Source organism: Plectropomus leopardus, chromosome 22, assembly GCF_008729295.1.
Source record: "Plectropomus leopardus isolate mb chromosome 22, YSFRI_Pleo_2.0, whole genome shotgun sequence".
Taxonomy (NCBI): Eukaryota; Metazoa; Chordata; class Actinopteri; order Perciformes; family Serranidae; genus Plectropomus; species Plectropomus leopardus.
The window spans coordinates 12,550,173-12,565,798 of record NC_056484.1 but is presented as its reverse complement, the minus strand read 5'-3'; the positions used below and the strand labels follow the sequence as shown (position 1 = coordinate 12,565,798).

Below are 15,626 nucleotides of genomic sequence, written 5' to 3'. Positions count from 1 at the left end.
GTCCTTATCCATGTAATACTTGCATCAAACATCTTTATAACATAATTATAAAGTTTACAAAATCCTTATGTTGGCTTGAGCATATGTTACGGTTTACACACTAATTGATCATCCCATGCATCAGTCAATAATCTCATTTTCCCACACTAAATGAAAATGCAGTTGACGTTCAGGTCTGTTGTCTACACATCAATAAGGACAACTAGTCTTTTAAAGCCCTGAATAGGTCTTTTCATAGGTGAAATCAATTGAAAGTTGCTGCAGACACAGCCTGAGGGGGGGAGGGGGGAGAGGGAGGAATCAGCTCTGCTTATCGCTCCCACCCTTCCCCCATTAAGGGTCCCGACCTCCTGCTTCTGTTGCATGAAGTGAGAGCATCAAGTGGAACTGGAAGGATAGAGAAAGCCGGAGGTTTGTTACGGCCTTCAAAGTAAAGGCAGTGGCTGCACATAGGAACCTCAGATGGCAATAAAAGGAATACTTCACACACAATAATCATTCGTATATCAATTACTCAAAAAAATCCACATACAGAGAAAATTCTTGATGAACTTAAAGATAAGAAGTCCGCATTTGACAACAGCAAAACATCTATTCTCTCAAATAACTTTATAGTAATCAAAGTCTTATTCATCCAGTCATATTCTCAGCACTTCTCAAACAGACTTATCTATGCTCTTCAAAGCCAGACTCCACTGATAAAAACAGTAGTTGTGTTATGTGTGTTAAAAGCTTTAGTTCAGATTCACAGAAGTCATACACAGCCAACAAAATGACAAGTTGCATTATGATGTGTTCCTGAGCCTCCCTTTTTTAAGAGTTTCTTCCTCCATCTCATTATAGTCTTCAAGGGTTTTTTGAACTAGCAAGCATGAGCATGAAATAAAGTTCCCATTTTAAAGTGCATAACTGCATCAATGGGTTTTAAATGTTATACATGATCACAGAGAACAAGTAACCTCCTTATCCAATTTACCACAGCATTTTTAGCAAAAAAAAAAAAAACTACTCTGACTTATTAGACATGACATGGTCTTAAACCTTTCAATGCTTCCAGTTACGTAGATGATAAAAATAAAAACAAAAATATTAAGTATAAAACATAACAGGCAGAAAGGCAGAAGCAGAATACAATGCGGTGAAGTTTAGTACAGTAAAAACTATTGTAAGCTTGACAACAATGGGGCCCTTATGTTTTGTTACACAGTTTTTCACACAGTGACACATAGTCTTATAATCTAGTGGGGTAGCAAATCTGCTTGTAATCACAAAGTCCTCCTAATTGGCCACAATAGACAAGACATTAACTCATTACTTCAGATCAAAACAGACAAATAACGGGTAAATAAAGACAAAACAAAACAAATCTAGAAAAGAGTTGCAGAGCTTGAACATGACCGCCAGGGGGCTCTAGAATTTTATTTTGTAAACGTTAACCGGAAATGCGCCATCACTTGGGCGAGCTTCGCAGTTATTATTCTACGATAGTTTCTGTGTCATGAGTTTAGCTCCGAGTTGCGTTTTAAAACTCCAAAATGCGGCGTTACATTCGTGCACTGATGCTGTGCACAGTGTTTGCCGTGTTTTCGGGCTTATACGTGTACAGTAAACTGTTTTACTCGGACGTTTCGGGCGGTGGGAACGGACCGAAGAGGGGTTTCATCCCACAGAGAGTCCCCGGAGGCAGGCGAGGGGCCGCGGACAGAATCGGGCCCCAAAACCCACACTGGTACAATAGGTAGGATTTAATTTTCATTTTTTTTCCTGTTTAAATGAGGTGCATGTTGTAAACAAACTAGGACTTCTTCTGATAAGCGCGGGTATAGATATCTGTATCTACTGTGTGTAACACTTGTGATGCACAGGAATGTGACGCTAAATGATTTAACTGCTCTAAGTGGTAACGTTACACTTAATTTTGCCAACGTTACCTTTTTAATTCGGAAACAGCATCCTAACGTTCGTGACACGAGACTTGAACAGGTGTGTCCGGTCTCACGCGCAGCCCTCCTGATGATTCCGAGATTATGATACTGAAGCTGCAAATAGTTGTCATGATAAGAATAGACCAGACTACATTTACAATTTGGCATTTTTTCATCATAACAATCTGATAGAACAAAAAAATCCCAATTGAAAGCAAATGGAAAATCCGCATTTCCACACATGAAGTCTTGAGTGAAACTTTGGCTTTACAACAGCTTTGTTTATTCATACCTGGCTGTTATTGTAGCTGCCAGATGTTTGGGGATGTTTTATAATCCCTTATAGTGGTCAGCCATCATAGCTTTATACAAGATAAAATCCATATTACTACGTAATAAAAATGTTATCAGTGTCATCAGCAATTGTTGTGGGCCAGAAAATCTATTTTTAAAAAGTGATGTTTGTTTTGTTAGACCAAAAGAACACATAAACAATGTTTACTATCACACAAGAACTTTGTGAACACTTTGAGAAGCTCGAACCAGAGGATGAATGATTTTTATTTAAGTACTTATTTCAGTTACAAAGACATATTGGTGGTCGTCATTCAAACAGCCAAACTAATCTGAGTTAAGCACAATTTTTTTTTCACAATCTGAAACAACTTTAGAGTAGACTCGGTCTGCAAGTAACACTTATTTTCAATGTTGATGAATCTGCCAATTATTTTCTCGATTAATTGAGTAGTTGTTTGTAAGGTTGCAATAGTATGACATTTTCATGGTACGATAACCATCTCAGAAATATCTATTTCAACGTTATGCGGTATTACACAGTAATTATTGCTATCAGTTACAATAACCCATATCTGAATGAAAACAGAGGGGTTTTTCGAACACGTAATTATCATTAAAACCTGAAACCATCTTTTCTTAAATGGAAGTATGTGTAAAAAAGGCTCCATTTTGAGAATAAAGTGAATGAATAAAGTTGAGATTCTCCATCCAGTTGCGTTTTTTTCCCTCCAATTACCATCAGTTTTCATACCACTGCAACCCTAGTTCTTTGATCTAAAAATGTCAGAAAATGGTGGATAATATAAATCAGTGCTGTACAAAGCCCAAAATGACATCCTCATATGTCGTGTTTTGTCCACATTCCAAAAGATATTCAGTTAGCAGTAATAGAGAAGTAAATAAACCAGAAAATATTCACTTGGAAGCTGAAATTAAATCATTTAATCAATTATCAAATTAGTTAGCAATTTATTTAATAGCTGACAACGACAACTAATCAATTCATCATTGCCGCTCCAAAGTACACACTCTGGAAGGTTAAACTGATGTCAAACCAGAGTATGATCCACTCTCGAACTTCACTATTTCAGGATTTAAGGATTTATTCAAGGTTCACTGATTTATTACCTGTCACATGCTGTATTTGTGCAGTGAAATGTGGGGCAGGCATACTCCAGAGGATCTGCTAAAACTGCATAATGCTGATATTAACATTTCTTCTGGTAGCTTGACATATACTATTTCTCAGTAATATTTTTATTTAAAAAAAAAAAAGAAACATGGAGTTTGTTTGCTTTATTGACACTAAGTCAGAAGTATTTTCGAAACGTCACACCTAAATCATGTGTCCTTTGGCACCAAAGGTCATAACAAAAGAAAATATGGCTGACACCTATCCCCCCCTAAAAAAAAGCTTTTTGTCAAAACCATGCAATATTACAAGCCTGTTATTACACTCAGGACTTTTCACCCATTATAACATCTGTCCAACTCCCTCAGGTACATAATGCGTCAGCGGGGCAGGGTGGAGGCAGGTGGCGGCAGCGTTCAGAGCAGACCTGAACCTCCCATGCACCTGGCCGTGGTGGCCTGCGGGGAGAGGCTGGAAGAGACTCTCACCATGATCAAGTCTGCTGTGCTTTTCAGCATCAGGCATCTGTACCTGCACATCTTCGCTGAGGATCAGTTACACGCCAGCTTCATGGAAGCGGTGAGTGGGAAATATTTTGGAAATTTAAGTCTGATAACTGCAAATTGCTTGCTGTTGACTGTGACTGACCAAGAATTGATGTTGATTATATCCTAGTAATTTACTGTGTGTGTTATCTGTCTTCCAGCTGGAGTCGTGGCCTGATTTTGTCCGCTCTACGTTCAACTACACGGTCTACTCCATCAGCTTCCCCAGTGAGAACGCAGCCGAGTGGAAGAAACTCTTCAAACCCTGCGCTTCTCAGAGGCTCTTCTTACCTGTGAGTTTCTAATATAGAGAGGACTCTTCAGCATGAGAATCACAGTGGAAACACATATCCAGGGTTTGCACAAGGTCACTGAAGTACTTGCATTGTCAGGGGAAAAAATTAAGGACTGGAATGCCTTAATAGCACCCCTTTAAACAAAGGGCTTAAAACGTCCTTGAAATTGAAATGAAAGACATATTATATCATATTTTGACCGAAGTTTTGTTCATTAAGCCATTATAATTAGACTGAATCTGAAATTGCCTCACTGTTTAACACCACTTTACTTTTTACTAAGATTTGTTTTCCTCTCTTCAGCATTGCACCAATGTAATAGCTTCACCAGAAATTGAGAGTAAAACTTGAGCTCCAGCAGGCACAGTTTCCTTGAGCTACTTTTAGATGGTTCTATTTTAAATATGTAAATACGATTTTTCCTCTCTTCATAATATGAAAAGCTTTTTGTAACAGGTACACAATTTTGTCTGATATAAAGCAGCATGATGGGGTCTCTTACTCTCCTCTTTTGCCATGTGCAGGCGCTTAGTAGGTGTGGGGCAGGCAGAAGAACACTGCTCAGTTATAGTGAGTTTTTATTGTTTTATTGATGCTTGTGCTTTGAAATTTTCTCCAGATTAGAACTTTCAAAAGTGCGAGAAAGTGTAGAAATATAGGAGTGTTAGCACTGTAGCTCTCATGCCATTCAAATGTTTTGTTGGGGATTTTTTTCACAGTTGTGCCTAAAAAGAGTGTCATAAGTAAGCCTTCACTGAATAGACATTGATTACGTTAAAAAGTTTTTGAAAACTTTGAATTTCATTTTGTATTGTTTGCATAAAGCCTGAATATCTGACATCAGTTTGACAAAAGTCAATTGGTTAAAAATGGCAGCCCATGGCAAAGATAACAAAACAAAACAAAAAAAAAAAAACAAGAAGTGGAACATTTTGAGCTCTGAATATAGTACAAAACAATATTGCCAAATTCAGACCGGCAACTTTATACCTCAACAGAAATTGAAATATATGGGAAAAAATGACTTTACAATAAGAGTTGCCTGTGTATATACAGGAGCACTGTAGTGAAATGAAATGTTTCCAAATCATTACAGTTCACCATTATACAAGTTCAAGGTTTATAATATATTCTGCTATCTGGGGCAAAATCTCCTTAGTGAGGCCACTGCTAAATGTACCGGCACCCTGCACCACTGGAGAGCACCCACGTTATTAATATTCTCAGTGACATCTGTCTTTGTGCGTCTCTTTCAATCTGTGCAGCTTATCCTAAAAGACATCGACTCGATTGTGTACGTGGACTCAGACATCCTCTTCCTGCAGCCTGTAGACCGCCTGTGGGCGTTCCTGTCCCAGTTTAATTCCTCCCAGCTGGCTGCTATGGCCCCGGAGCACGAGGAGCCCCGTATCGCCTGGTACAACCGCTTTGCCCGCCACCCCTTTTACGGCAGGACGGGCATCAACTCAGGAGTCATGCTCATGAACATGACGAGGATGAGGAACATGTTCTTTAAGGTAGGACTGAATGCTGAAGACATATTTCCCATTTTTTGAGAAATGTATTTGTTTACTGTGATTGTGTACTACTTGATATGGCCACAAGGTGTCCTCCTCCTGCTGCAGTTGATTTGCACTGAGGTCTGTGATTTTATTCAGTGTGATCCTGTTGCAGTGTGAAGCTCCTGACACTTCACCACTTGACAACATTGTGACACAGGTGTGTGTATGTGTGTGTTGACAGAACGACATGACAGCTGTGGGGCTGCGTTGGGAGGAGCTGCTGATGCCTCTACTTCAGAAATACAAACTCAACATAACCTGGGGAGACCAGGACCTTCTCAATATTATTTTCCATCACAACCCTGGTGAGGCTGCACACATAACATGCATATTTCCACATGCACAACTGTACGCATTTATGCTTGATGCTTTTTAGCCTCCATAGACAAACTGAAGAGGAATTACTTTGTTAGTCAGTGTTCAAATGTACATTTTCTAACTAATCAAACTAGTTAAAGTCCACAGGATGCCGTTTTATAGCGCTGATTTGTTGACTCTATTTTAATGCTCCATAACCAGAGTGCTTGCTGGAGTTTCCGTGCCAGTGGAATTATCGTCCAGATCACTGTATCTATGGCAGCAACTGTGCGTCAGCTGAAGAAGATGGCATCTACATACTGCATGGAAACAGAGGGGTTTACCACGACCACAAGCAGCCCGCCTTCAGAGCTGTTTACGAGGCCATACAAAAGGTGGGCCCGCGTTGGTGTGTTTGTAAAATGCTCGAAAACACTTGTTTATGTTGAGGCTTTGTTCATTCAGAATTCAGTTTGCTGTATTGGCCTCTTCTTATGTTTGTCCCAAAGATGTTGGGCCAAGATGCGGGTTTGACATAGTGGGATTTATGCACAGTTCAGACCCAAAAAAACATTAGCAACAGCAAATTTGCTAATGCGTCAGCTGAGCAGATTTATCTGCTGTAATGTTATCTAATGATGAAATTAATTTCATGCACTGGGGGGCACTTTCATCAATCTTTTAAAAACTTTTTATTGTTCATGTCAGCCATTTTCATCACAGACTGGTGCCAGACTTGCAAAAAAGCTTGAGGATGCTTTCGCATTTATGATGTCTTTCACTTAGTATTATTGAAGACCAAATATAGATGATAAGGTATAGACATATATATATATATATACACAGTATTCTAAAATATGAACTTAAAAAATGGGTTTTAGTCTCTGCCCCTGAAACTACGCTTATGCTCGCCATGAGGGTATGCAAGCCTAAAATCACCTCACAAAGTATTTTGCTAAAAGTTCAAAGGCTCTGCAAGTTGCTGCAGTGTTTGATCGTCTATCTCCAAATTTTTATGACTAGGCACTTGCTGCTTATTCAAAATAATGAATACAATTTAAAGATTAATGTGTCAGGGTTTTAGAAAGACAGCCTCTTCATTTTTTAAATGCTTCAAAAACAAGAGATGTTAAAAATCTACATTTGAGCGGAGTTAAATTATTTACAGAATATTCCATCTTTCAACATTTCATTATAATACATTTGTAGTCCCAGATATTTGACTCCATCTCTTACTGTATAATTGAATAATATTTGCGTGTTAGGTCTATGCTGTTTTGCCAGTCACACTTGTTGACTTCTTGCTTCTTCACAGAATATTTTGTTTGTATGCCCTCTGGCATTTCAGACAATACTGCAACAAATGCGTTAAGCATAAACGGCTTTTCTGCATACTCGTAGCTCACATGCCATCTGCAAAGGCCTGCGCATCACTGTCTTGCTTGAGTATAAACAAGACTTTACAGGCTTTGTGCCATACTGTTTTAAGAGCTCACAGACACTATACAGGCAGATATTGATGGGAGCCTCATGTTGTAGTCTGCCATGAGTAGAGGATGCATAATACTCTTTGTTTTTTGTTTTTTTTTACTTTAAACATGTTTTCTCCTTATAATCACAAGTTTTATTCCATTATTATTAATATTTCCATCCACACACTGTGCAGAAAGTTTGACAAAAACACATCTTGGGAAATAAAGTGTCTACCAGACTGAAGACAAGCAATTGCCCCCTTTTCAAAGTCTCTTGGGTGCATTAAATTTAAAAAAAAAGGGACCATGGTGAGTCTTTTCAAAGTGTTGTAGGTGTAATTTAGAGCAACATCTGATGAAAGGAGCCCTTTTATAACCCCGGTGACACACCTGCTCCCCTCCTCCACCCCGTCCCTTTACCCTCCTAGATGAGATTTTGGATTGGTGCTGACCCTAAAGTCCAGAAGTGTTAGTGACATCAGATTGTCTGCGTCGGAAAACAAATCTCCGGCGTTTCCTGAAGGTTGGCGTGAAAGCTAATTTCCCCCATGAGGATGTTTATGGGTTGTTTACCAGCAGTGTAATGATATTGACGACACCAGTGGCATTTACTTAATGAAGCCATCAACGTTGGGAGTGTCATTGCTTTCCTATTAACAAAGCATTGAACATAGATCAGAGCGATGGCTGATCCATACCTTATCCATGGCCTGCAGTTAAAACTGCCGCTTTATGGGACAGGATCAATAATAGCAGTAAACACACATGTACCTGTGCTGCTACAACTGAGCATAACCGTACACACACGAGCCCTTAGCACGCACTAACACACCATTTTTGCAATAGCTTGTATTGATACTTTCATGTATGTGATTAAGTCTGGTTTGCCAGGAGTATGGATTGATCCTGAGTGCATTTCATCTCGCTGGACAGACCATTTCATCCATTTTTAGCTTGTTCATCTGCAGCAGAACTGCAGGCTATCTGTGTGGTGTTATGGAGTGAATGACAAACAGCACAGCACATTGGCAGCTCAGTGAAAGCGTGAGGGAATTGAACTCAATTGCAGATTCACTTTTACTCAGTTTTGACACAGAGAACAGTGACAGGGAAATATTAAAGTTCAAAAATAGAACTTAGTGACAGCAAATGTAGAGTTATTTATTTGCTTTGGCAAACAATTGCCTCATGTGTGAAGGAGGATAGGCTCAGTATAACCCAACATCAAACATGGCCCAATGTGCAATCCTGTGCTCCCATCTGCCATTCCCAACCTGGCTTATATACTGGCACTAACGAATAATTTGATAGGGTTTAACTCTTTGCCATCTGATGTGCAACTTTGTGTGCGCACAACTCCATGAAAGGCAGGCAAAACTAAAGGGGCAAAGCTGATCTAAAAGGGTCATACAGAGAGGTTAGACAGAGACGTTGAGGCAACAGAGGCAATCTGGCAAAAGCCTGAGAGTGAGGTTGGAGAGCACAGATAGTGCAGGTGTGTAATCAGGTGGCAGGTCAGGTGAGGGTTTGAGGCTGGGAACACAGGTGCAGCTGATCACATTAACGGTGGCTTTGTTGTATTCCCTCCACATTTAAGCTCCTTCTTTTTTTTTGTTGCAGACATTGATATAACTCATCCACAAGCCAGCTGTCTGCTGAGCAAAATCATAACTGCAAATATTTTTATTCAACCAGCAAGGGCCTTATTGATATATTTTTTAAAAACACAAAAATCTCTATTACAATAGTGTCAGGGCTGAGACAGGCAGCAGCACATTTAGACAAAGTTGAAGGCATAAAACAAATAATAATTGCAGAATATAAACTACAAACACAGCAGATGTACCACATATCACTGAAAAGCTAAATCAGCAAATCAAAGGTATAATCATGCCCACAGCAAGACAAAGGCTGATAAACGTGTCATTTATGTTGGGCTATGACCAAGGTTTTTTTTTTTGTTTTTTTTTTTTTTAATTTAGTTTCTTAATCCTTTGCTGGTAATCTTTTAATCTATAAAATATAACAAAATAGTAAAATCAAAATGTCTCAGAGCCCTAAGACACATCTTCAAATTGCTTTTTTGTCTGAAAAATAGTAAAAAAACACAGACACACTCAAAATTGAGATGCTGGGACCAGTGAATAATTCGCAACTTTGCTTGGTAAATGATTAATGGATTATCAAATGTTTAATTTTCTGTTGATCAACTAAAAGATTAAGCCCCAATCAGACAGAGCACATTGTGTGGGTTGCAAAACGTGAGGCGTAATGCACTGCGTTTTTGTTGAAGCGTGCCCCAATCAGACAGAGCTTTGTCTGCAGCTTGCTATGTCTTTTTTTTTTTTTTTAATTGTTTCTAGACCTTGCTATTTTACTGTGAAGTAATCTCCCAGATCTGCTGTTAACACCATTGGCCTGTTTACTATTTTACTAAAATGCCACTGTCACATTCAACGTCCTGCTAAGCCACATTTAAACTTGTATGCTTCAGCACATGCCATGTATGCTACCACTTGTCATATCCACCACTGAAGATCCGCCTTTCAGTTTATCTTGACAATGGGAAAATAAACTCTGATGAAGTTTGTACAACTTGAAAAGTTAAGGACACTTCTGCTAAAATGCATGGCGCATAGCGCGGAAAAATATGAGGCGTTCAGCAGTGTAAAAGCAGAGAGCAAAACTCTGAACTCTCTTTGAAAACAATTTAAAAAAGCCACCACAGCCTGAGAAAATAAGCTCTTGTCTTAACAGGGCCTGAGTTCGCTGTTTATGCCATACATTGGTCTATTAATGTCATAACAAGTCTTTTGTTCTACCTTTAAATATAGTTGATTTTTAATAGTATATTTTAATTGATAAACTGAAGACAACTGAATGGAAGTCAATGACCATGCACTGTGTCCTCACATGCTGTGTCCCCACACAAAGAAATGGCAATAGAGACAGTACTGCTCCTCCCTGTCTGTCTGCCTGTCTGTTCAGACAGACCACAGCGGTCTGTCCGTCATAAAACATCTCCTCCCTCCCTCCGCTGCAAAAAGCTGAGCCCAGGAAGCAGCAGTTAAATTTTACAGCCGATGGTACGTTTAGAGTTGGGAGTGTGCACACCAACAGTGCCCCATCAGCTGCTCAAAATCAATACACCAACTGTAAATGCAACTTTATGACCAGCATGTGTGTGTGTGTAAGTATGTGCTCATAAAAACGCCATTCTCTCTGTGACCCAATATCAGGGACCCAACCCCAAGCAAATGAGCTGGCATAAAAAATGGTAATTCCCCTTTGATTTCCTCGGAGCATTGTAAAGGCTCCTTCATTATTGGGAAGACATGAAATTTCTTCTGTAATCCCCGGTTATCACCGGACGCTAAGCCTATAGCATAAAACTGACTCCAACAACGTGGACCGCTTTATGTTTTGCCCGGCTGACCGATCAGATTAGATTTGGAGTCCCTTCTGAGTTAAGCGTGCCTTGCGGATTTAGTTTTTAATTTATCCTGGGAAAGATATCTTCCAAGCCAAAATGCTGCCCAAAGCACCACTTTGCCTGCTTACTACGGGAATCTGATCAATTCCACTGGAACAGTCGCAGGCTGAGCGCTGTCCTCAGGGGAGCTTTGATAGTAGTTTGGGATTTCAGCTGCTCATTTTAAGTTTTCAAACCCTCGCCCCCAAACCTTTAGACGAGCACCACCCCCGTGTTTCAGCTCTCTGAAGAAACAAGAGAGTACAAGTCATCTTAGTTGGCAAGTCTCCTTCATACCACAGAGTCTGTCTTAATAATCAGTCCTGAACGTTTATCAGGATGCTTTTTGATCATGAGGCCCAATGTTACTGTGTAATTCTCTGGTTTATACAAATAATTCAATGGATAGGAAACACTGTACATTACACCAAATTTAACCACTAAATCATTTTGTCGTTCCAGTACTCTTTTGGCGCAGACCCAGTGACTTCTTTGTTGGATCCACTCGAAGAGGAGCTGTTGAAGACGACGCACACTTACTGTGGTAAATCTTACCCACTCCTCACCAAGAGACTGGCACACAGCCTGGCAAACATCAACAGAAAGGCCCCGCGAGGACGGTGACAAAACTGAATCACAATGATGGGACGGAGGCCAAAAGGAAAGACTGTGTCTTAAACCTCACAAGCTTGGACAGAAAGACTTTACTGTGACTGGACGCACAAACTTTTCCTTCAGCAAGAAACTGGACGTACTACTTCAAATCATAAAAGCACAACGCTGCTTCGAAAAACAGGGTTTTGATAAAACAAAAAATGCAACCACTACTCTGTAAACATGTTTTTACCCAGCAAACTGGTCAATAACAATACACCTGAGTTGTCCAAAGATGCATTTGTGGACAACTAATGAGTGGAGCTTTTAGTTAATTTTGGTTAACAGCTGCTCCATAAGACAGTTGGTTTTGTCTCAAACTGAGACCGCTCATCTCTCGTAAATTGCTCTGAAAAAGAGTGTGATGTAAAAGCTTGAAATCTACTGCAAATGTTGCAAAGGTCACTCGGCCTTGTAGCAAAATACTGAACTTAGCAGAGAAACAAATTTACCACAGATTGACACATGGATTTTTCCCAGGTGTTTAAAATATAGATTTCAACAACATTTTAGATTTTACTGACAGCTGAGGATTTTTCTTTCTTGAAAACAGCAAGCATCCTCTCTCTTATCTCTTCCATGTCATAATGTTCTCCTTTCCGTGCATTTGCTTACTGACTAAAGGTGAAAAAGCCTCACGGAGAAAAAGATGCATAAAAGTTTGGAAGAGTACCTGTTGACTTTCCATATTGGAGAATTTACCGACACTCTTATTAAGAGAGACAAAAGAATCATACGAGAACTGAACAAAGGCTTTCAGCAGGGCCCGTTTTTAAAGAACTGTATGCACTGGACCACTTTTTCAACATTCAGAAACCATTTCAACGCCAACAAGATTGAAGAGAAGCGTTTTCACAGGACATGAATGGAATAATAACAATCATTTCTGAGTTTGTAAAGTTATTATGTCAGCAGTTACTGGAAGATGTGAGTTTTTCTAACAGTGGCAGGGACAGAGCATATGGGAACCTCTATTAGAGTACTGCTTTCCTGAGTTACGTTTTGTCCATAGAAATAGAACAATAGTACTGTGGACACTGCCGTTAAATCAGCGTAGCAGAATAAGAGTGGCGGCTGTTTTTGTGTATTGTTGCCATTGCAACTGTTGTTCTATTGTAGCGGGCAAACTTCCGCATAAATAAATGAAAAAATAAAATAAAAAAATGACTTGCAGCAAGTCTCTAACTCACTAAGGTGAGTTTTTTTAGTTATGACCAAACAAGCAGTGGAGTGTTACATTTCAAAATAAGCAACCAGTTCATTTTTTAACCGTTCACTAACAAAACTCACCAAAACCACCTTATTTTGTGTCTGTGTAGTTTGGATGACGTGTTTCATGAGTTAACAAGACAGTTAGGTCCCTGTTATTCTCAGTTTGGTGAAAGAGAGAAACTTGGATTGTTGTACGGTTGTATTTCTATGTTTCTAAGCAACAATCGTCTTCTTTTTTAACGGTTTGATCACGGTTAACAGCTCAATGTCTTTGTGATTCATGATGTTTTTATGGTTCTGTCCTTTTTTTTTTTTTAATCTGTTACACAGGTTACCTCAACCTGAAAAAAAGCTCAATGGGGGGGTCATTCAAATAGTCATAGGTCATTTTTATGTTGTTTAATGTCAGTCTAAAATGTTGTGATTTGGGGTCATTTGATGCAATGCAAACTTTTGTTTCTGTGTTTAAGTTAATGCATTTCTTTGTTTCTGGCACACTGCTGAATAATTGTATGTTTTGTACTCATTTTTTTAAAATTATTTTTGATAAAAGCATGTCTGGCCAATGTACACATGCAGATATGCTAAACACGGGTTAGTTTACAGTACAGCCAGGGTACATCATGTTAAAAGAAATGCTGTCAAACATGTGAATAAGCTATAAGTTCCTCTCCTGATGCCAAAGCTTTTCTTTTTATTACTATTATGGGTTTTACACCATTGAATGTATTTTTAACACTAAGGGTTGAAATCAATTTGTTTTTTATTAGTACTTATGTTGGTATGGTTTTAATATGAGGATATTCTCTGTGACATGTTTACTTGCTGATGTGTATGTGTTGTTTTTGTGTTTTTGTTTGTTTTAAAATAAAGATCACTTGAGGTTTGTGGGATTTGTATGACCGTGTGTTGTCTTTAACCACCAGAGGGTAGCATTTTTCATCCTAATGATAAGGGATAAAAGGTACTGTAAAGGTAATTATGGAATAACTGTTTGTTTTAAAAGATGAAAATAAAGCAAATAATCTGAAGGGAAAGGCTACATATAGGTCACATATTATGCTTAAGTTCAGGTTGCTACTTGTACTTTGGGTTCATACCAATACAAGTTTATACACCTTAATGTTTAAGAAAAAAAAAACATAACTACATTTCTCACAATGTCTGCCTGACTTTACCTGCAATCACCCTCTGTCTGAGATGCTGCGTTTTAGTGCCTGTCTCTTTAAGCCCCCTTTCCAAAAAAGCCCAATGTGCTCTAATTGGTCATTGTTTCCGTTTCTTTAACATCTGCGCTCTTGGTGTCTCTACATTTTCATTGCAGCTGGGTAATTATTAACAGCACTGCAGCTGCAGTTCCTTCCTTTAAATATAGCATAGTTTAAAAGGCACAGTTTTTGAATATGGACTGTGTGCATTTCTCAGTGGATTTAGCATTTTGATACTTTCACTGTATTTATGTTTGTATTATCAATGGTTGCTTTATATGAAAAAAGACATGGAAATCTTACTTTTATAACATGGGACTTTTAAGAAAACTAAAACCAAAAAAGCAGAACAAGCAAGCAAGTTTTTAAAATTGTGGTTATCACTTTCACTTGACATATTTTAGGATTGCTGTTATAGCTACACAGGGGCTTGGATCAGGCAAATACAAACATATCATATCAATTTTTTTTCTCTTTTTACCAGCATATGGAATCATTGTTAGTTCATGCTATAAAGATTTAGCTTGAAGAAGATTGATGCTACGTCTCTATTGCCTCCCAGGACCAATCAATAGACTTGCCAATAATCTATGACCAGGCCACCGGAGGTGCTACACCACTTCTGCGCCAACTTCGAGGTGCTCATAAAGTGTAAGTGATGGACCAACAATGCAGCCGTATAGGTACCTGTCTGTGACACTGCACGGCATTGACTATGGAGAATGAGTTTATGCTTATTCCCATTAGGTGGGAGATACAACCACCCATTTACGGCTCCAGAGGCAGTTTGAATTATTGCACCAGAAATATCCGTCATTCATCACTATATATCCATATGAGAGCTTATCAATTACCTTTATTGACCTGTGTGCTTAAATGCAACATGTAACAGGGCGGGTCCCAGGGGAGAGGGAGACAATGGCTTGGATTGAGCACCACGCTGAAAAATTCAATATGGCTCGTTCCCCAAGGTTTCATTTTCCCGAAACTACATGTTTTATATCGTAATAAATAACTCTGATTTTATTTCTTTTGTGCCATCGCAGCTTGGAGAGAAACTATTTAAAATAAATATGTGACCTCCAGCGTTTTGAGTGGGGTCGGACTGGGTAGAGTGGAAGATGAGGGGAAAATGGGCACATCACAGAGTAATTAAATGTACGCTTGTGTGTGTGTGTGTGTGTGTGTGTGTGAGTGAGAGAGAGAGAGAGAGAAAGAGGAAAAAAGAGAACGTTTTTTTTCTTATTCAGGTAAGGTTGGCCATTTTTCTCTCATTGTCACGGGACAAAATGTTTCAGTGGAGTGATGAGTGCATAGTGGGAGGACAGAAAGAGGCTGATGGAGTGTGTTAGTGATGAAAGAGAAGAACAAGGCTGTCATAGCCAATATAGCAATTAGGGCACTTTGCTGCTCCAGAGCTCCATCTTTTGGTTATTGCTTTCCTGAGAACAGAGTTGGACCTCTAAATGGTATCATCAAATGAGAGCAGCAACAGAGAAATTTCTAGGGAAACAAACACACTCAAGGTTTGTGAACCATTTGGAGGATGTACAG

General features: G+C 39.1%; 1 protein-coding gene across 1 annotated transcript; it reads left to right on the top strand.

Moving 5' to 3' along the window:
- Positions 1 to 1,472: 1,472 nt before the first annotated feature.
- Positions 1,473 to 13,748, top strand: gxylt1b (glucoside xylosyltransferase 1b). Its single transcript, XM_042511322.1, has 7 exons — positions 1,473 to 1,738; positions 3,723 to 3,933; positions 4,061 to 4,192; positions 5,461 to 5,712; positions 5,939 to 6,062; positions 6,277 to 6,449; positions 11,461 to 13,748. The coding sequence occupies exons 1-7, from the start codon at positions 1,536 to 1,538 to the stop codon at positions 11,620 to 11,622; spliced, it is 1,257 nt and encodes a 418-aa protein (XP_042367256.1). The 5' UTR covers positions 1,473 to 1,535; the 3' UTR covers positions 11,623 to 13,748.
- Positions 13,749 to 15,626: the final 1,878 nt, after the last annotated feature.